Below are 19,874 nucleotides of genomic sequence, written 5' to 3'. Positions count from 1 at the left end.
AGAAGTGTATATTGCCTCAATATCTTGGAAATCAGAATAGCAGCTTGCCCTAAAAATTGCCAAGAGAATGAAATGAGACGATGTAAGTCTAGTACAAGATAAGGGGCAGAGAAAGCACTCATGATGCACGTGGGCAGGCTTGCAAAATTCGGGGGGCCAGCTTAATTCTGGATGGCAATGACTGTATAGATGTATATGTGTATATATATATTCACGTGTGTGTGTGCGTGTGTGTGTATGTGATTTTGCATCACAATTTGGAGCCAATGAAATGCTTTTGTTTCATTGAGATGTGGGGTTTGCTATAAAGTCCAAACTGATCTCAAAATTGAGAGGCTGGGATTACAGGCCTGAATGGGGTAAGACACCTGGCACATTTGCCCCCCAAAATTATTCATAGAAATTAGCGTTCACCTTTGAATGTTGACATTTCATATATACTTTTGCTTTTTTCTTAAAAAAGCCGATATCTCTCCTTTTCCTGAACCTTGCTGTCATTCTTGAGCTGTATCTTTCTTTTCTCTAGTTTTTCCATTTTCTGAACAAGACCAAAAAAATGTGTAAGGGACCAGCCAGTGCTGTGTATAGAAAAAGCAGGCCCTGATGGTAGTGACTGTCTCAGGTACTGAAGAAAAGTGAAATTAGATCAGAGGGGACGCGAAAAAGGAAGATGGTCATGTGCAGAATGCTTGCCAGGCTCTGGGTGGGGTGACCATGACCCATGGCAGCTTCTGGGGCGGCCCAGTGACTGCAGGACAGAAAGGGGCAGGAACAAACACAGGGCGCTGCGCAGGGGTCTGGTCAAGGGAGTAAAACACCGGCTCAGCGTCCACAGAGGCCAACAGAAGAGCAGCTGCCCTCGCCAGCCCGCGGGGGAGGACCCGCAGCGCGGCTCCCGAAGCTGGGCAGTTATTCCCGACATGCTCCTCCCGCAGGATTTCAAACCACGACAACAGCCATCCCTCACTTCCTCCGGCCCGCCCCAGCAACAGGCGGCGGCCGGCATCTCATTGGCTGCGGCACGCGCTGCTGCGTCCTCATTGGCTGCACAGTCTCCGATCCTCTTCCGCGCTTGCAGCAGCCTCCATTTTGTCGGTAAAGGCAGTAGGAGGTTGGTCCAAGAAGTTGTGATCTGGGACTCGCTCGTGGGCTGTTTGGTCCGTGCATCGTTTCTCCCTGGAGAGGGAAGGAGGCTTGGAGGTCGAGAGAGAGCCGCCGCCGCCGCCCGAACTCGAAGTCGGTGAGTGTGGCGGGGTCGGCCATGTTGGCCACAGCGGGCACCATTGTTGGGCCTGGCTGAAGAGGAAGCAAGGCCGGGCGGGCGCGACTTCCCGGGAGCTGAGCCGCCGGCGGGCTGAGGCGGCGAGCTTGCAGGTTCGCTGTGTGGGCGACTGGGAATGCGGACCGTCCGACTTAATAAAATTGGAGGCCTTCTTAGCCTTGTGCGGGTGTTTGCTAATTTGACTAATTAGAACATTGAGAGAAACCATTCACTTTAGAGAGAGACGTGATGTTTAAAAAAAAATGTAAGCTTATTATGGCTTCTGAAAAATTATGGTACCACTACCGGAGTCAAGCGAAAGCACGATGCACATTGCTGGGAAAAGAACCTTGGTGTGGAAATAGCAGTGTGGGTTGAAATGAAAGCGTTAAATATGGATGGAACTTTAAAAGCACGGTCCCTAGTTTCCTGGTGTGGCCACAGAAGCGAACGCTTCCTTAGTTTTACTTTAAAACAAGAGGAGTTGCTAAGTCTTCCCAAAAGTTCCCAAGAGTTGAAAGCTGACAATGAGGTCAAAGAAAGTCGTGGTTTCTCTCATACAATCATTGAAGTTTTGAGGAAGCGGCAACAGCCATTTCTAAAGACTGTCTACGCGATCACTTTGTGGGGTTGTTTTCAAGTAATTATCTTTCCTTTTCTAGCTACGACTTCTCTCAAACTTGTGTGCTGAGGAGACTCGATGTGGGCCTCAGCTCCTAGGCTGAAATCAGCAGATTGGCTCATGAAAACTTGTGTATTGAGACAAAGGAAAGGATCTAGCAGAAAGCAACGTCTCTTATTCTGGGCTTGGCAGCAAGGAAGAGGCCAAGTAGTGGAAATTCTGCAATCTGAAAAGCAGACTGAAAGGTATAATAATGACTCGCATCATAGTGGGGCCACTTATTTTACAATGGAAGCAATTCTAAACTATTAAGGTCAGCGGCCATGCACGGTGCTGGGGCACTATTACGTGCCTGTAACTCCAGTACTCCTCTTAAGTTTGGGGCAAGACTGCTTCAAGTCGGAGGCCAGTCTGGTACAGGAGGCCTCTCCAGAAACGGGTTCATTTGAGTGTGTGAGGTTATCAGGTTGTACAAAGAATGAATAGGTTGCTTCAATTGTTTTTCTTATTTTGATTTCACAAACTGGTTTTTGGCTCAGGACTTTAGTCTCTTGAGGTAGATGGTTTTGCAGGGGAGCCTGTCTAATCCTACCTTGTCATATTTTCAACTGGAGCTACGGAAACGTCAAAGGGGACATGTGGAATTTAACTGATGTTTACATGTATTTACAGGTGACAAAGAAGCTGAAGATGGGTGGTGGAGAGAGGTATAACATTCCAGACCCTCAATCTAGAAATGCTAGCAAGAACCAACAACAGCACAATAGACAGAAGACCAAGGATCAGAATTCCCAGATGAAGATCGTTCATAAGAAAAAGGAAAGAGGACATGGGTACAATCCATCGGCAGTGCAAAATGGGGGAAAAACCAAGAGCCTTTCCAACAACTCCAACTGGAATGCTAGCTTATCAAGTCCTAGCTTGCTTTTTAAGTCTCAAGCTAGTCAGAACTATGCTGGAGCCAAATTTAGTGAACCACCATCACCAAGTGTTCTCCCCAAGCCACCAAGCCACTGGGTTCATGTTTCCTTGAACCCTTCAGATAAGGAAACGATGACATTTCAACTTAAAACCTTACTTAAAGTACAGGTATAAAATTAGATTAAGTACTGATTTTAAATTTTTTGATGTTTACACATAGCCAAAAGGTTTGACATTTTGTGAAAAACTAGTAATTTACAAGTATAAGCATTCACTTATGTGCTGTATATACACTATACTGTTATAGTGTCAATGCAATTTAAACAATTTAAGTGACTAATCAATTCTACTTGGTAGTATTGCTAACTAAATTCAAGTTTAGATTTGAGAAACAGTAAATAACCTTAGCTTTTGTATTGATTGATACTAATATTCATGGGTTGGTACACAATTTCTGAAGAAATCAGGCAGCAAGCAGTTTCATGGTCTAGGGTCACCCAAACTCTCTTGGGCATTTTTTAGGAAATGGCTGAAGTTCCGCTGTGGTCAGCGTGTAAAGGGCAGGCAGAGCTCCTTAAATGCAGTGGGCAGGCATTTACCTAGAGATGTATGTACCAAACCCTTTCCAAAAACAGAGAATGCTGGATAACCTTTTCTATACAACAGCATCCCACAAAGCTGCTAAGGGATCCAGCCTCACCTATACAAAGCTTGCTTGAAATAGGGAGTTGTGTTCATGACATTTAAGCCATGTATATACATGTAATAATAAGCTTGTAACATAATGTTTTCTTGGCCTTTATTCTACAAAATAAGACTATTTTTAGTATGAATTTGCTGAATGTATGACCATGAACTGTTTTGAAAAATCTTATGGCCTAATTTTAAAGGTCTCCAGTTTTTAAAAGGTTGCCCTTATGCTTAAAGTGCCAGTGAATCAATGTAAGTGATATGCTAGTGAACTACACAAAGTCAATCTGTTGTATTAGGTTTTTTATAGCTGAAAAGATTTAAGCTATATGAGATTTTAATGAACCCAAAGACTCATTTTGACTTTATCAATCCTAGGTAACCCGATTAATGTGCAACCCTTCCATTTATGTAAAAGTTTCTTATATAATTAGACCAAATAGCAAATTAGTTTTCTCAGTTAAGTTCAGAGCAGATAGAAGTCCAAATCAAACACTTGAGTATCCATCCTGAGGGAAAAGTTAAAAAATTATGATCTGACTTTGAAAAGTGAAATTGATAAATAAACTTTCTCCCCAGTATATTGTTTTATGTAAGTGATTTATAGCTGTCTACTTGGGATGACTGTGATGCTGCTACTTTGCTGTTTCTTTTAAGACAGGTTTCTCTAGCTTGAATGTCAGATTGACAGTGTGCACAGCCCTGCCCAACTATAATTCCTTTGTGCTAATAGGGAAAAACTAATGCAAACTTATGTAGGAACATATGAGTTACACAGCCTCGTTTAGAGCAAGGGCTTTAGAGTCCTCGTCTCAAAACCAAAGTGTATTTTAGCTTTTGCATACTTGCTTTCTAGTGGCTAGACTTCCCACTCAGGGGCAACTTAAACAATCCCACCTTGCAGACTCTGCTTTCTCATGCAACCTGCAGAGAGAATGTATTCTCTCAAAGCTCCAGTGTAACTCTGTGATAACAGCCAATGTAAAGTTCTTTTTTTTTTCCCTTTGTGCCTCTGCTTATACATTTTTATGTATGCATTAGCATGCAGCATATGCCTGAATTTCTAGTTTGGGACTAAGATGCTTACTGACTTTATTAGACACTAAAGCATAGCTCAAAGAATAAAAAAAGCAGCCATGACTGGCCGCAGGGTGGCACACCTTTAACCCCAGCCTGGTCTACAAAGCAAGTTCCAGGACAACCAGGGCTATTGACATATTTACAGAGAAACCCTGCCTCCCATGGGAGTGTGGGAAGTACTCAGGCTGAATTAGCCTTCAAATTAATACAGTTGCATGAGCTTCTAGACGAATATTCCTGCCAAAGCTGTATAACGTATAGCAGAACCCACTAGAGAGTAGGCTTCTATGTATTTTGGTGATAGTGTGCTACATGATAGACTGAAGTTACCTTAGATCTATTAAGCATGAGGATTTCAGATGGTTCTAAACTGCACAGCTTCCCATGCTGTCCCCCATAGGCAATGACTCTTAAGGAATACATCTCTAAAACCTCAGAAACAAATGTCTAGTTGGGTAGTTATACCTGTAAGGTACAACAAAGTCTACAGAAAAAGCAAGATTTTTTTGAAAAGTGCCTAGACCAGTTTATTTTACTCTCCAACATTCAAAGAAATGTGATCTGCAAAAACAAAACCTGGATTACAAAGACCTTTTACTTCTTTACAAACTACTTTCTAAAAATTTACATGCCTCAAGTTTTTATTCCCCCCCACTGCACACACAAAAAAAAAACACCCCCCAACAACAAAAAACCAAGAACTACAGTTTTAACACAGGGTGAATGGTGAACCAGCTTTACAAATACACAAACATTAATAACTAACAGGATTGGAGGGACAGGAAAACACTCAAGAGTCTTCTGCAACAATGGATTGGGTATCTTGATGAAGCTAGCTAACAGTTGAAGACAAGTCATTTAACCTCTGATTCCTGGCTATTTTTGAAGTTAGTTTTTAATCTCAATATTTGTTTAAAAAAAAAAAAAAGGTAATGAAGTACAGTGAAGATCCTGAAGCTTGGAAGCCAGCTCAAGAGTGCTGGAGGTCCAACAGCCTATAATCTTGGAATACACTAAAGTTAGAAGGTATGTATGTAAAAACTCCTGTCCACATGGTGGGTAGTATTCCACAGAAAACAGCTTTCTTATTTGAAAAACAGGATAAGTATTCATCTCCTGGGAGTAATTTTTAAGGTTAAGTAGGAGTATCTGGAAAACACACAACTTGGCACAGCAAATGCTGAGTAATATTGACAGCCTTTCATATACATGTAGACCACAATAGACAAGACTAAAACAATTTTCCTTAACTCAACTGATACCCCAAACCACGGGGACCCTTTCTAACTTACTACACTTAAAACTCAAGAGCTGTCAATTATTGTTAATGTATTTATAAATGAACAGGGATATTTTCCAACATATGAAACCACTCCCCAAAGAGAACAAATCCAAAGAAAAGTAAAAACAATATTCAATTTTAAAAACTAAACAAAAACCTCATCTGAACACCACAACTCAATTCTCCCCTCTGGTAGGCCTTAGGCTCAATTTTAAAGGAAATGGTTGGGGGGTGCGGTGGGGGAATTAAAGGACAGAACACTTAGAGCTGCACAGATACTATTAAAATACACAGAACTTCTACCTTTAAGACCAATCCAATGCTAATGGTTATGTAAATGATATACATTTAGTAATTTATAAATCTTGAAATAAATGCTAAATTCATTTTTATCAATTTTTATTGTGTCCTTGAAAATAAAACTTTAAAAGCATTTCCAACTTGATTCAAAATAAAAATAGCAACAAAAACGAAGCCAAAATTTATAATTCTCACCTGGTACCTGCCACCTTTTTGAGTTTGGGCAGGCTGAAAAAAGTTAAAAAAAAAAAAAACAAACAAACCAAAAAAACCAAAAACCCCCACAAATGACCTTCATTTTACCGTTCCCTTCATTTATGTGTAATCTTACTACATTAAAAAAAAAAAAATGGTCAAAGGCTTAACACTGTTTCCAGATTTCAGAATTTGACATAGTTTTAAATATGTGGCAAAAATACAACAAGAAATCCGAATGTGATGGAATTAATGTTAGGATAAACAAGCTTCATATCCTAATAAGGAACTAAAGAATCCAAAAACATTTGTGACACTATAAAGTTATTTATTAACTATACACAGAATATGTCCCCTATAAAATGTACAAGTAGATCACTAAAAAGTCTTATCCGGTAAACACTTTCTTTAATACAGAATATACTAAGTCCATTGGGATAACAGCTGTCTGCCTCAAAGTAATCTAATTATAGCACCCAGGGTCTGCTTTAATGTAGAGTTAAGTACTTGTTATTTTGGGGGTTACCTATTTGTTTGACAGAGTCAAGAGTTAACAACTTCATCTTACTCTAGTATATTAATTACTGCACAACAGATCAGCTTATCACAGGCTTTCTTCATTATTTGTAGTAATGGGATACAACAAATGCTAGATACTTTTAAATGGCAGACAACCATAAAATTACTTTCCTTTGATAGTATATTGGGTTTATAATTACACTAGGATATGAGTGGTATAAATTACCATAATACACCCCAAGATAATAAGGTCATACTGTAATGATTCACTAGATTGTGCTCAGTAGATTTTACTAAATAATCTCTTCTCCCCTCCAATTATCCAGTATGTCTTACCCATAGTAAGGGTTCAGTAAGTGTCTGTTGAACACACTGTCTACACAGGAGGTGAGAAGAGATGGGCCCTCGTGGTGGATATCAAGTATAAGTGGAATCAGCCTGGGAAGGAGTGGTTAGATGTAAACTGTATGTCGTATATAAGTAAATAAACTCAGATGCCAACTAAACAAACAGTTAAGCAGAAAATACTGGCACTGGAATAAACAAAGGCAAGATTTGCCAACATTGGCATTACGTGGAACTGACTTTTAAGAGATAACTAGGAGAAACTTTATATTGGACCACACCTTTACCATCCAAATTTAATTTGAGACAGACCAAGAGAGGCACTGTTAAGAGACTATGGCTGTCTTCCTTGATATTCAGACATCCTAGTTTCCAGTAACTTATCATGGATCGGCTACCCATGAGTCAATATAAACCTGTTCATATTGAGGGATTAGTTTCCACAAGTACAAAGTTGAATTTCCTTTTATTTGTCCTAAAATGCTTACTTTCAAACTTGAAGGGACTTCAATTATTCCATGTAGTTTTCGATAATTCTTTTATCTTTTCAGACCAGAGTCAAAATATTCGTACAGTATTCATACTGCAGCACCTTCCACCCACCCTTTGGTCGCTTCAACTGCCCTTCTTTGGTTCTTTTTTCCGCTTTCAGATCTTTCTTGAAGTGTAGTAAGCAGAACTGTACTGGGTATTCCAGCTGCAGTTTGGTCTTAAATAAAAGAAGGATGTTTGTCAGTTTGGTTTTCTCTTTATTCTTCTCTGTGGTATACAGGATTTTGTTAGTTGAACTGGATGTAGCAGCTTACTGGGCCAAAAATTTCAAGAGAACACAGTACAGTAGTTCCCGGTCTTTTTCCCTAGGTTGTAACTTAACAGCTCAAACTCTATGCAGCACCTGTCCTTTCTCACTGACGTATTCATTATCTCACTTTTCTTCTTGCTTACTTGGCTTATTAAAAAAAAAAAAAAAAAAAAAAACAAGCAGATTTCTTAAGTAAAAAGAGGCGAAGTGTCAGCCTTCACTTGAATCTTGACACGACTATCCTATTCAATAGAGCCCACTGCTATGCACAACAGAAGAGGGTCTTATCGACCATGGAAACTTATCATGATCCAAATTTAGCTTAAAAATGTAAAACTCCTCACCTGGTGTCATCAGACTCCTACATGAGTGTGACTGTATATAGTCCTTGGGAAGCTCTGCTGGGCACACCATTTCATAACCAACAGGTAACTCTCAAGCTAACAGTCTGGGTGTGAACACCAACCAGCACCAGGCCTTCTAGCTCTATAGACTGAGCGTGACTTTATAGAGCTACCCCTTCAACTACTGTTTCTAAAAAAAAAAAAAGGATCAAATATGGGCTCAAATCTTGACTCTGTCATTTACAGCTTTTTCTCTGTGCCTTAGTTTCCTGATATGTGGGGGTAAATCTTCCTTAAAGGGTGTTGTGAAGGGTGAACGAATCAACAAAGACTCTTGAACAATGTCTGGCACAGCATAAATAATAAATTACCAGCTTTGTTAACCGCAAAATAGCTAGAATTTAATCCAAGAAAAAAAAATACTGAAACCACCCCGTGGAAGTGGTTATCATTTAAATGCTCACCAACAAATACAATGAAAAATAATTTAAATCATGTCATAAACATAAAACCCAGTATTCTTGTTCAGGAAGGGGAACGAGCAGGATTCTTTGTAATAATGAAAATATAAATTTATAGTTAGCTTGCCCAAATTTTCATTTTAATGTTTACCAATACTACTAAATAACCTCTTTAGATTATTTAACCCAAGAGGCTTAATGAGCAATCACAACATGATTTTAGCATAAGGAAATTTCTTAAGTACTATGTAAAAGATGTAGATTTCTGGCAAGTTCTATCATTCCCAGAATAGGGTAGTTGTTCCTAATGTCAAGACTGATTAAAATATTCCTAAAGCTACAAAGGACTATTTCCATTATTTTAGACTCATTCAGAACTATAATAATTCCAGTTAATCATTATTTCCTTCATTTTGTTTTTATTATAGCATCTTTGCTTAATTTACAGCAAGCAGAAAATAAGCTGGGTCTTGTTTTGATCCAAACATTGGTGTTTTAAAGGTTGTACACAATATTTGTTAAAAAGAACATATAAAAATACCTTTTTAGAAGCTTCTATAAGAAAGAAAATACAAAGTTTAACCCCACAACTTTCCTCTTTGCTAGAACTGCAAACTACCGCTACAGTTTTAAATAGACTTTGTTGTTTAAACTATACATCCAGGAAAATCTAAAAAAATTAAAGAAACGTGCATATAAATGATTGCATAGCAGAACAAGAACATTAACTGCAAACAGTAAAGAAACAAAAGTTAGAAATACTATTAAATATACAAAGGTTCTAGAATTAACCCTCCAAACACATTCCACAAACAGTTCTTAAAACCATCTTTTGTAGTCTACAAGCAAGGACTAGATTTTTAAAAACAAAATTGAAAGGAAAAGTAAGGTGATCCTCTAAGAGGATCGTCCCCCACAATATCTTCACTCACATCTGTAAGCAAGGAGTCTAAGATTTTAGAGACACTAGCTTTGTATTCTGAAATGACACCGGACATTTCAAGTCACTTTATTGCCTCCAAAACAATCTTGAAGAGAAGACTAGAAACTATAAATATTTAAGGTAAGTTATTTTTTTAGTCATGTCCTACATTACCAAAAACTAAGTGATGTGGCTTTTGCGTAAAACTCAACTTTCCCCAAAAATTCACGGCACCACAGAATCACCTAGGAGTGTCATCTTAACTTGTCTCACATTAATAAACTGAGGTGTAAAGAGCAAGCCTCTCCTATGAAGCAGGCGGATTTTGATACAAATGCACATGTCAAGTGCTGTGAGCATCAAAATTCAGTTTTACACTATGCATATAAACAAACGAAATGTATTTTCCAACAGTTTACTTGTTTCTAACAGAAAAAACAAACAAAAACAAAACCCCTACATAACAATGATCAACAATAGTTAAATTTTAGAGAAACTATGCTAAGAACAGTCTTTTCCCCTTAAAATGATTTCTGAGTTCATTGACACACTCAAAACTTAAGGAGGAGGTTCTTTTCCCTTATGTTTTAATATTCCAAATCTTAGAAACCAGCAGGGATTGAGGTTTGGGGGGAAAGCAGTGAAGGCTCCATGTTTCAGTGAAAAGGTCAAGCTCCCTGAAAGCGCTCTTTAACCCAGTTGGCATCAATCCCCAGACAGTGGAGTTAACAAAAGAACTATTCCACATTGCATCATAAATAATCACCATGGGCTTAGACATCTTGACAAGACATAAAGGTCCACCCTGAACCTAAATGTGTCTGAGCAGTCAGTGTTGTAATGTGGCTACCACTTCACTTCTGTATCATTCTATCGTATTAGCAAGCTACAGTTCTAGGTTAACAGTTCTACCAAATATGGATATGAAAATTTATTTTTTAATAAGACAATGTTGCAAATTATGGTCAACCAACATCTTTTCACCAAATACTTCAAGCATAAAAAATGAGAATCTTTACAAAAATATACAGAGACACCACAAATTGGTAGCTGCCCATAACATTAAACAAACTGGACTCTTAAGAGTGGCTTCTCAACAGCATATCATTTTAATTATAACCATTGCCCAGTACAGGGAAAACTAACAAGTTAAGTTTGTTTGTTTTTAAACGCATCATTGCAACATTGTATTCCTGATAATTTAAGTATACCAAACTATGAGTAAATGAATGATACATGCCTAGAAGTATCATGATTTATACTATCAGTGGCCACTGGACTTGGGACTAGTCCAAGACCTTGATCTAGATTTTGACCTAGACCTAGACTGTGATCTTGACTGAGATTTGGATCTAGGTGGTTCTTTTTTCCTTGATTCCTTTTCATATCTTGAGCCAGACTTATAATGTGTTTTGGAATCTGTTTTAGAGGTGCCTCTAGTTTTGGTGTGAGATGCAGACCTAGAACGTGATTTAGCCTTCATTTCTTTCTTGGGCTGGGACTTGGACCGTGATCTTGAATTGGATTTAGATCTTGAAAAAGATCGATTTCGGTGTTTGAATCTTTCAAAACAGAGGAGAGATACAATTAGAGTAAAAATTAGATTCTATATTAATCAAATCTGTTACTTTTAGAGCAAAAGTTCACTCTGAAATTGAAAAAACAGGAGTTGTTTTCAAAGCAAAATTATTTACCTATCATTGTCGGAATGGCTTCGGCTACGCCGTGGTCTTCCAGTCGGTCTACTGCTAAAAAGCACACCAGAAAAAGCAAACAGTGACGAATGTCTGTTTATAGTCTTAATTTTTACACAAAGCACCAAAAATAACTTTAACCTTAATGAAGCATCCAAGATACACAATTAAAAATAAGACAAAGGCATTTTAAAAAACATTAGCCAAGTATCTCTTTTAAAGACAGGGCCTTACAACAGTTTATTGTTTTAAGTGAGCTTAGAACTCCAGAGTTTGTGTGGTCCTCCCACCTCAGTCTTCTGAGGAGCTGGGATTATACAGGTTAATGCCATTACACTTGGCTACAAACATTAAAACAACATATCATTGTGTACCACACTTACTTTCTAGGACTGTAAGATCTCCTATAGTTATAATCAAAGGACCGACTCCTTGATCTCCTCCTTTCATAACTTCGGCTTCGAGAACGTCTATATCGGTCATAATCGTCGTATCGTGAAGAGCTGTATACATTCCTCCCTTCCTTGGCTTTCATTTGATTTGGTGCTAGAGAACAGAATAGAAATACTTAAAACCATTAAAACCTTAGCATCTAAACCCTGATACTATAGGATAACACTCCTGTATTCTTCCTCTAAAAGATTTCTATTTTATGCGTATGGGTGTATGGGTGATGTGCTTGCATGTATGTCTATGCATGCACCAGATGTACACATTGCCCAGAGTCCAGAAGGCTGTTAGTATCATGTGGAGGGTGAAAATAAAACCTGATTCTCTAGAAGCAGTTAGTTCCCCTAGCTGAGTCATCTCCCCAGCTCTGTTTTTGAGGGGGGAGTCATTATATAGGCCTAGCTGGCCTCAAACTCTTAGATAAACACCGAGATTGAAATGTACTTCACCATGCCTGCTCACTCCCACTCCTCATCTTACACTAAAGTGAATAACGTGCTCTCCTAACTCAGATGTGCCTTCGTTTTGGTGCAAGAAGCATAACTGGAATGTTATTAACCTCTGTCTACTTTCAAAATGTGCATTAAAAGACAGTGCTTGGGCTGGAGAGATGGCTCAGCAGTTAAGAGCACTGACTGCTCTCCCACCATAGGCCCTGAGTTCAATTCCCAGCAACCACATGGTGGCTCACAACCATGTACTGGGATCCAATGCCCTCTTCTGGTGACAGTGTACTATATGAGTAAATAAATGTTAAAAAAGACAGTGCTTAATGTTAAACACTAACTTTGTTCAATGTCTTCTCAAAATTACTTTGCTAATAAGATATTAACTACTTCTGACTCAAGAAACTGATACCACAGGAGTACATAAAATGCAAAATTTGGCCTATAAAGAATATTTAAGGGGCTGGGGATTTAGCTCAGTGGTTAGAGCGCTTGCCTAGGAAGCGCAAGGCCCTGGGTTCGGTCCCCAGCTCCGGAAAAAAGAAAAAAAAAAGAAAAAAAAAAAAAAGAATATTTAAAACCAAAATGCAGTAAAGTGGAACTATGCAGCTCTGAAAATTTATGCATAGAAAAGCTGAAAGGCGTGAACACTGATGTATTAACTCTTCAACAGCTATGTTAACTCCTGTCTTTTAGTGTCTCAGCTAATCTAACAGCTGAGTCAGAACTGAAAGCAGGTCTACACGACTCCAAAGTCTATATAGTCCTACAGCTAACAAATGATGTATACCTGTGTAACAAGAGCCAAGTGTTAATAATATAAGATCTAGTCCAGGTTTAACCTAAATAGTCTTTCCAAGTCCATCCCTACGAATTTACTTCCATAGTCATGTACCTACACAGCTATCCAATTAATACCTAAGTCATCTTTAAAGCTCTTTGAGAGATTAAAAAACAAGTTTAAAAAACAACACACCACGCATGCGGGTACTGATACTTACTCTTCCGATCCCCCTGTGCGAACTGTATTTCAATTTGACGCCCACAAATCCATTTTCTGTCCAAATTATGTAAAGCATCTTCAGCATCACGAACATCCTCAAATGTGCTAAATGTTAAGGGGCTTGAGAAGTTTTGTAAACTTTGATAATGAATGGCTTGTGAAGTCTGAAACAACTCATCAATATTACTCATCTAGACCCTTCTTAATTTGGTTGATTCAGCCATTAATACCACAGGCATTAAAAACACTCGCAATATTCTATGGTATACAGTTTTAAGACACACATGTAAATACGTGTTGTAATAAGGTCTGCCTTAACTGAACTACCAAGGTACACTATAAAAAACTTCCCCATATACTAAGAATTAACTTGATAAAATAAAATACAAAAACAAAACAGTCAATTATGTGGAATATCAAAAAAGTCTTATAAAACCAAAATACAATTTTCATATTTATTTCAAATTAAAAATGCCAGTAATTCTTAAGTAAGCAAAGCAAAAATATGCCTTTACAAGAGAAGAAAGCATTAACTCAAGTTTTCAGACACAGGCATATTACTTCAGTTGTCTTCCTTGCACTGCACAAGATAGGCATGCCAGTCATTTATAGGCATTAAATCAGAATCAAGCAATACACTCAGTCACTATGCCAAATGCACATGACATTCATGCAGACTGTAAAAGCACACTATCAAGAAGTGGCAAAAGGACTCCTAAATTAAAGAGGCCTAACTCTGACACTAAGTGTGCAGCCTCCTGCGGAAGAGCATGTCAGGCAGGTTTCCCACCTGAGTCACGGCAGTTATTTACGGCAGTAGAAACACTATTGGCATCCATTTCATCCGAGAAACTAAGCTGCCTTGTAGCTTCCCCCATGTCAGCAACAGAACCCCTAGGTTGACAGTTATTTTGTCTAAACACATCTTTTCTAAAAACGTCATTCAAATGGGAGTACACTCAAGTACACTCAAGACCATGATGGAAAAAAATTTAGGGAACAATTTTTACTACATCCTAAAAATTGTCACTCTAAGCATATCCAGTTCAATGTCTCAGAACACTGGAAATGCAGATTTGGAGCACCAACTAAGAAAATACCTCCAAAGTGACAATATTTTTAAGACTGACGTATGCCTCAGCCTATCACTAGACTTCTATTTTTTGTCCAAAAACAATTAAGGGTCATAGGCCTTAAGCTCGTTCTGAGGCCAGTATGTATAGGTTAAACAGGAGAGATTTTCCAACTCTCAAATAACTTCTTTCAACTTTTGTAAAACAGCCGATAGTTTAGGATCTTGAATGCTGTAAATAAATATCCCTCAAGATTAACCGTACTTAGGTGCTAAGTTAACAGGAATCAGTTCACTTAATGTACAGTATACTACTGTTACCCCAAGAGACAGTATAGTTTCAGAATGATTTATATTAAGAGCTACAAAGATTATGAATGTGGACAAAGCATTCTTGGGTAATATCCTTAAAAAAAAAAAAAATCTTGGCCTAGAGGACATGGTTCTATAATTCACCCACCTCTTAAGCCAAGGATAAGGAGAAAAGGCTAAACCAGGAAATCACATGGAAGACACAGTAGCATTAAGCTAAGCCAAGTATTGGTCACTGGGAAATCTGTGTTCCCAAAATGAAACTGGCAAACCTGTTAACTTACTATTCTGGATTCCTTATGTAATCCATTCTGTTCAAATACAACATACTTTTGAGGTAAACAACTGCTGACATCGTTCCCAGGCCACCTCACCACACAAACCCTGAACGTTATAAGCCTGACTGGATCAATGCCATTTATGAAGCCAGATATGGGCATTAGCCTTAAGTTTTACAAAGAATCCACAAGGTTCTCTTGACCACTCACTGGGCCCTTATGAGCAGCTTTTTTGGCTTCACTAGAAATTTGTAAGGTCAGAACTTCAAGAAAATGAATTTAAGCAATAGGAAGTTTACTGGATTGAAATTCACAGCCTCAGACACCTCCACTCTCTTGGACAAGGAAATGACCTTATAGAAGGTCAGAAACACAATCTCCTAAAACTCGGGATCAAGGCTCATTCCCCATACATGGCAATTAAGACCCACACCACGAAGGTGGCCTTCTGTAATCCATGCAGAGCTAACTGATCTTCTGTGCTAAGCCATGCAGGGACAGCAGGATTCACAGAACCAACAGCAACTTTGAAAAACAAAAACAAACCCAAAAGACCTATTGCTACATATTTTTAGTGGTGTTATCCTAGAACAACCAGGTGTTTCTCTAAGTAATCCCCAGGGCATGCACCTGTCTCCCCCTTATACAGGCCCTATGACTGGATTTCAGTACCTCCTTTTACAAAGAGCCTCTGATGAACTGGTCTAAAAATCAAAATATGCTGAATTTAAACTTAACAATGTTTTATTTTGCTGTACTTTTTAACTTGATAAACTAGGAGAAAATACACTCATACAAGACCACAATCACAATATCAACGGCCCACACAAACTCAACTTACAGGTTTTGTCACTAGACCAAACCAGCATAATTATGAAAATTAACTGCTTGCAAAATAAAATAAAATAAAAATAATAATAAAAAAGAAAGTAGTTATTCTGTAGGATACATCAGGTATGACTCCTTTAATCTTGGCCATCATTCAACTTCATCTTGACCTTTAACTCTTTTAGTGCTTGTCAGAAGGACTTGTCATGAGATGCTTGGTCAAATATGACAGATGGCTTTATCTTTAACTTTGAAAAACAACCTTTTCCCCCTTTGTGGATAAATCGAGGCTTTGTCTCCCATTAGGCTTGTCCTTCTTCCAGCTTTTCTTTATTTTTTCTTTTCCCAAACTCTCCCTTCTCTTCAAGCCTGATCCTTAAGAGGTCTTTGGCTTGTCTACTTGCCTTAAGTGTTGAACTCTACTCTAAAAGTTCTTTCATGCTTTCTCTTTGGGGTCGCCATAACTGTACAGCTTTACATTCTGAGGTAACAACAGAGGACAGCAAATTAGGGGACAATATTAAAGAAGTTTACCTCATTGTTATACAATTTGTTTTCGATCAAGTGATTCAAAATAACAAACAAGATTACTAAACTTTAATTGCTAAGAACAAGAACACATTAACTTTTAATTTGACATATCAAAGATGGTAGCAACCATTGTATTCAAATTAAAAATCACATTATAATCACTGATTTGAGTTTCAGCAGCATGGATGGGAACTTAAAGGTTTATTTTTGGATTAACTAAGAAATAAGAGCAATGAATCAGAATTTTAAAAGATTTGAAGACATAAGACATTAGAGGACAAAAAGACTATTTTTTTAGATGTTACCACTTACATAAAAACTTGAATTTCAAACTTCAACACCCCTCACTAATCATCCATCTGAAGAAAGGATATTGAACATATGCAAATCCTCTTGGACGTCGAGTGTAGAAATCAAGTGGAACATAAACATCTACTATTGGACCATAACGACCAAATTCCCGACGTAAATCTTCAGACCTAAAACATCATGAAAAAACTCAAACTTTTTATGTTCACATCCCCGAACATGTCACATTTCAGTATCACCTTAAGCAACGTAAGGGATGTGGTGGATAACAGCATATAACCCACAGGTCCCTATACCTCTGCCCTCTTGGCCAACGAGCTTCCTGAGCTACAAAGGTGGCACACACCTTTAATACCAAGGGAGAGTTTGAAGCTACAAACTCTACAGAGCAAATTCCAGGAAGCCAAGGTTAGTTACATGGAGAAACTGTCCTGAAAATCCAAAGATAAACAATGCATCTGGGGGCGGGGGATTGCACTATACAAAAGGCCCCCACTTTTAACCCTACCACTGTGAAATCAGAGGCAGAGCGCTCTGGGAGTTCCTGGTAAATCAGGGTCAGTGAGACCCTGTCAGAAAAAGGCAAGCCAAACGACCAACACAAAAATAAAACCCAAGGGTAGCAGCTCATCTGTATCTCAAGCATTGCAAAAACTCAGATTAGGAGGATTGCTATAAGTTCAGGGGCAGCCTGGGCTACAGTCTGAGCTAAAAAAGGTAGGTAAGTGTGTAAGGAAAGCACTCTGTTTTTGGTTTTTTTTTTGTTTTTTTTTTTTCGGAGCTGGGGACTGAACCCAGGGCCTTGCGCTTCCTAGGTAAGCGCTCTACCACTGAACTAAATCCCCAGCCCCTAGGAAAGCACTCTGTAGTGCCAGGTAAGTGTGTTATACCAGTACCTAGAATAGGGATGGCTAAGACAGGATAGAGTAGGTTCAAGGCTGGACAAATCATATAGCCTGTATCTGACTGAGATCCTGTCCCAGGAAGGAAGCGGTGCTTATAAGTCTATAACTATTTTGAATTACATCAGTAAACAGTCTTTTCACTGTTCATTAACGGCATGTCTTTAGAAAGACTGGCAGTGGTAGGGTGGAGAACACTTTTACTCCCAGCACTCAGGGAAGCAAAGGCAGGAGGATTTCTGCTAACCTGTCTTTATAGAGTTCCAGGTCAGCCAAGGCTATAAAGTGAAGCTGTGCGGTCTTTAAAAAAAAAACGGAAAAATAAAAACAATCATCAAATACTCTAGTATTCTGAAAAGTATTGTAATTTCTATTTTAAGGCAGGTCTCATTCTAGTCAAGTTGGTTTGGAACTCAAGGCAAGCCTGACTCAGCCCCCTTAAATGCTGTTATTTCAGGCTTGGGTCATTTCGCCCAGCTTTCCCTAAAATTGTTCAACAGGGTCAGCCATTAAAAGTTTGAAATAAAACCATAATGTCTACATACTTCATACTTAAGGGAAAAATTTAAAAATGCCGTTAATTAACCACTTTTGTTAAGGACATAAAACTCCACAAAACAAACAACTCCGTTTTTCTTCGGAGTTTATTATTATGCACGGACACGATCCTGTGATTTAAAAAAAAAATCTTCCGAAAAATCCCGAAGGCAATTCAAAGCAAGGGAAACGCTGAAAACAAAGCCCTTACCAGGCTGGACTCGAACTTCTAGACCGGTCTTCAAGGTGCTGGGACTACCGTTCACCTAAGTTAATTAACGAAGGTCCTAACGGGAGAGGTTTCTCCAGCACCTCGTTTTCAAAGAGATTTCCGCGAAACACGTGGAATACTCCATTTAACCGGTAAATTCCCCAAATCTCAACGACTCCTCTCTAACCCACTAACCACCATCCATACAGATGGGAGGGGGGCTGCAAACACACCCTCCCCCATTCCGTTATTTCACTAGCATCTTTTCTATCTTCCGACCTGGGAGACAGGGGGCTCACTTCGTAGCCCGAGCTGACCTTCAATTCCCGCCCGTCCTCCCGCCTAGGCTTCCCCGAGTGGTGGCCTGTGACGCCCCGCCTGGCAACCTTTCCTTTTTTCAACAACAAAAATCCCTTTCAGGCCGAGGGGGCGTGCACCTCATGGAACGTGGACGTCTGATCAATGAGGAACAGACATCCGGCCCGCCAGACTGGACCAGCCACGAGCACGCGGGGAGGGTGGACCCCGAATGTCCGCCACGCGGCTCGCTCGCCCGCCGGTCAGCGGTTCGGCTCGAATGGGCTCCGGGTCCGCCCTCGCTCCCGCAGGCCAGCGGAGGCCGGCGGCGCGGCCTAGAGCCGGCGCGGGCCCCGCCATCTTCGCCCCGCCCCTCCCCCGCGCCGCCGCTCGCTGTTCGCCGTGCGCCCGCGGCCTCCCCCGCGCAGTAGCTGCTCCGGTGCGCTCACCTGGTGTCGTCCGCCACGTTTCTGACGAACAGAGACGTGTTGGGGGGGCGCAGGTATCGGGACATGACGGCGGCGGGGCTCTGGGCCAGCGGCGCTAACGGGCTCGGCAAACCGTCCGCAGCTCCGGCGGCGGCGGCTCACATCCACTCACTCACTCGCACAGACCCAGAGGGCTCCGCTACGGCAACTGCCTCTTCTCGCGAGACTTCGCTCCCGCCTCCAGGCCCCCTCCCACCCCGCAGCACCGGCGGGGACAACGGCTTTTTCCCGCGAGATCTCGGGGCGTGCGCGTGCGCGCGCCGCGGGCCTGACGCTCGCGCCGCGGCCTCGCTCCTGTTCATTGGCTCCGGGCGCCGGCTCTTCCCCCTCCCCCTCGGCCCGTTCTTTCTTTCTTTAGCGCTTCATTTTCCCGCCCTTTCCTGGCGTGCTGATCCCGCCACCTCTTCTCATATTGGCAAACGGGAGCGTTAAACTACAATGGCAGGGCTTGGGAGTCTCAGACCCAGCAGAGACTGCTCCGATATCCTCTGTTCCGAGCTGTGCCCGGGCTTTTATCAGATCTCTAACCAGCAAGAGGAACTTACAGATTCTTTGTGGGGTTCAGGGGAAGGGAAGAAGTGTGCAGAAAGCCGGGCCTGTGGCCCCAGAGTTTTCGGCGTGTAGTGCATGCATCTCTGCCTTGGGGGCTGCGGTTGCTCCACACCCGCGTCACCTATGCACGCAATCTCCTCCCCATGAGATCTGGGCCCTAATGTCCTTGTATGGTATCTGTTGCTCATATGCAAAGTGCCCGGAACCCCCTTTCCAGCTA

At 40.4% G+C, this 19,874-nt stretch overlaps 2 protein-coding genes across 11 annotated transcripts; one reads left to right on the top strand and one right to left on the bottom strand.

The window, feature by feature from the left end:
- The first annotated feature begins 1,095 nt into the window (after positions 1-1,095).
- On the top strand, positions 1,096-4,075 carry Pnrc2 (proline-rich nuclear receptor coactivator 2). The gene is given in 3 exon segments (NM_001103360.1): positions 1,096-1,240; positions 1,924-2,128; positions 2,556-4,075. A coding segment is annotated over 1 exon segment (405 nt). The 5' UTR covers positions 1,096-1,240; positions 1,924-2,128; positions 2,556-2,573; the 3' UTR covers positions 2,979-4,075.
- Positions 4,076-5,075: 1,000 nt separating this feature from the next.
- Positions 5,076-19,278, bottom strand: Srsf10 (serine and arginine rich splicing factor 10). 10 transcript variants are annotated; one of them, XM_087550097.1, is made up of 7 exons: positions 19,064-19,214; positions 16,733-16,837; positions 13,336-13,439; positions 11,822-11,984; positions 11,439-11,492; positions 11,205-11,306; positions 5,076-7,924 (listed from the first exon to the last, which is right to left on the bottom strand). In XM_087550097.1, exons 1-7 carry the CDS (start codon positions 19,126-19,128, stop codon positions 7,864-7,866), a joined length of 654 nt encoding a protein of 217 aa, XP_087406223.1. In that variant the 5' UTR covers positions 19,129-19,214; the 3' UTR covers positions 5,076-7,863.
- Between the last annotated feature and the right edge of the window lie 596 nt (positions 19,279-19,874).

The sequence above is a fragment of the Rattus norvegicus genome, chromosome 5 (genome assembly GCF_021556685.1).
Source record: "Rattus norvegicus strain SHRSP/BbbUtx chromosome 5, alternate assembly SHRSP_T2T, whole genome shotgun sequence".
NCBI classification, from domain to species: Eukaryota; Metazoa; Chordata; class Mammalia; order Rodentia; family Muridae; genus Rattus; species Rattus norvegicus.
Note: the sequence above shows the minus strand (reverse complement) of the source record. Positions and strands in the feature narration are given on the sequence as shown.

What these genes read in the sequence shown, in the direction of transcription:
- Srsf10 (XM_087550093.1), bottom strand. Translation starts at nt 19,128, where the DNA reads ATGTCCCGATACCTGCGCCCCCCCAACACGTCTCTGTTCGTCAGAAAC. An exon ending in CGCACAGGGGGATCGGAAGA is followed by an intron (nt 11,985 to 13,335) that starts GTAAGTATCAGT and finishes TCTGTTCTCTAG; the next exon opens with CACCAAATCAAATGAAAGCC. An exon ending in AGCCATTCCGACAATGATAG is followed by an intron (nt 11,307 to 11,438) that starts GTAAATAATTTT and finishes CTGTTTTGAAAG; the next exon opens with ATTCAAACACCGAAATCGAT.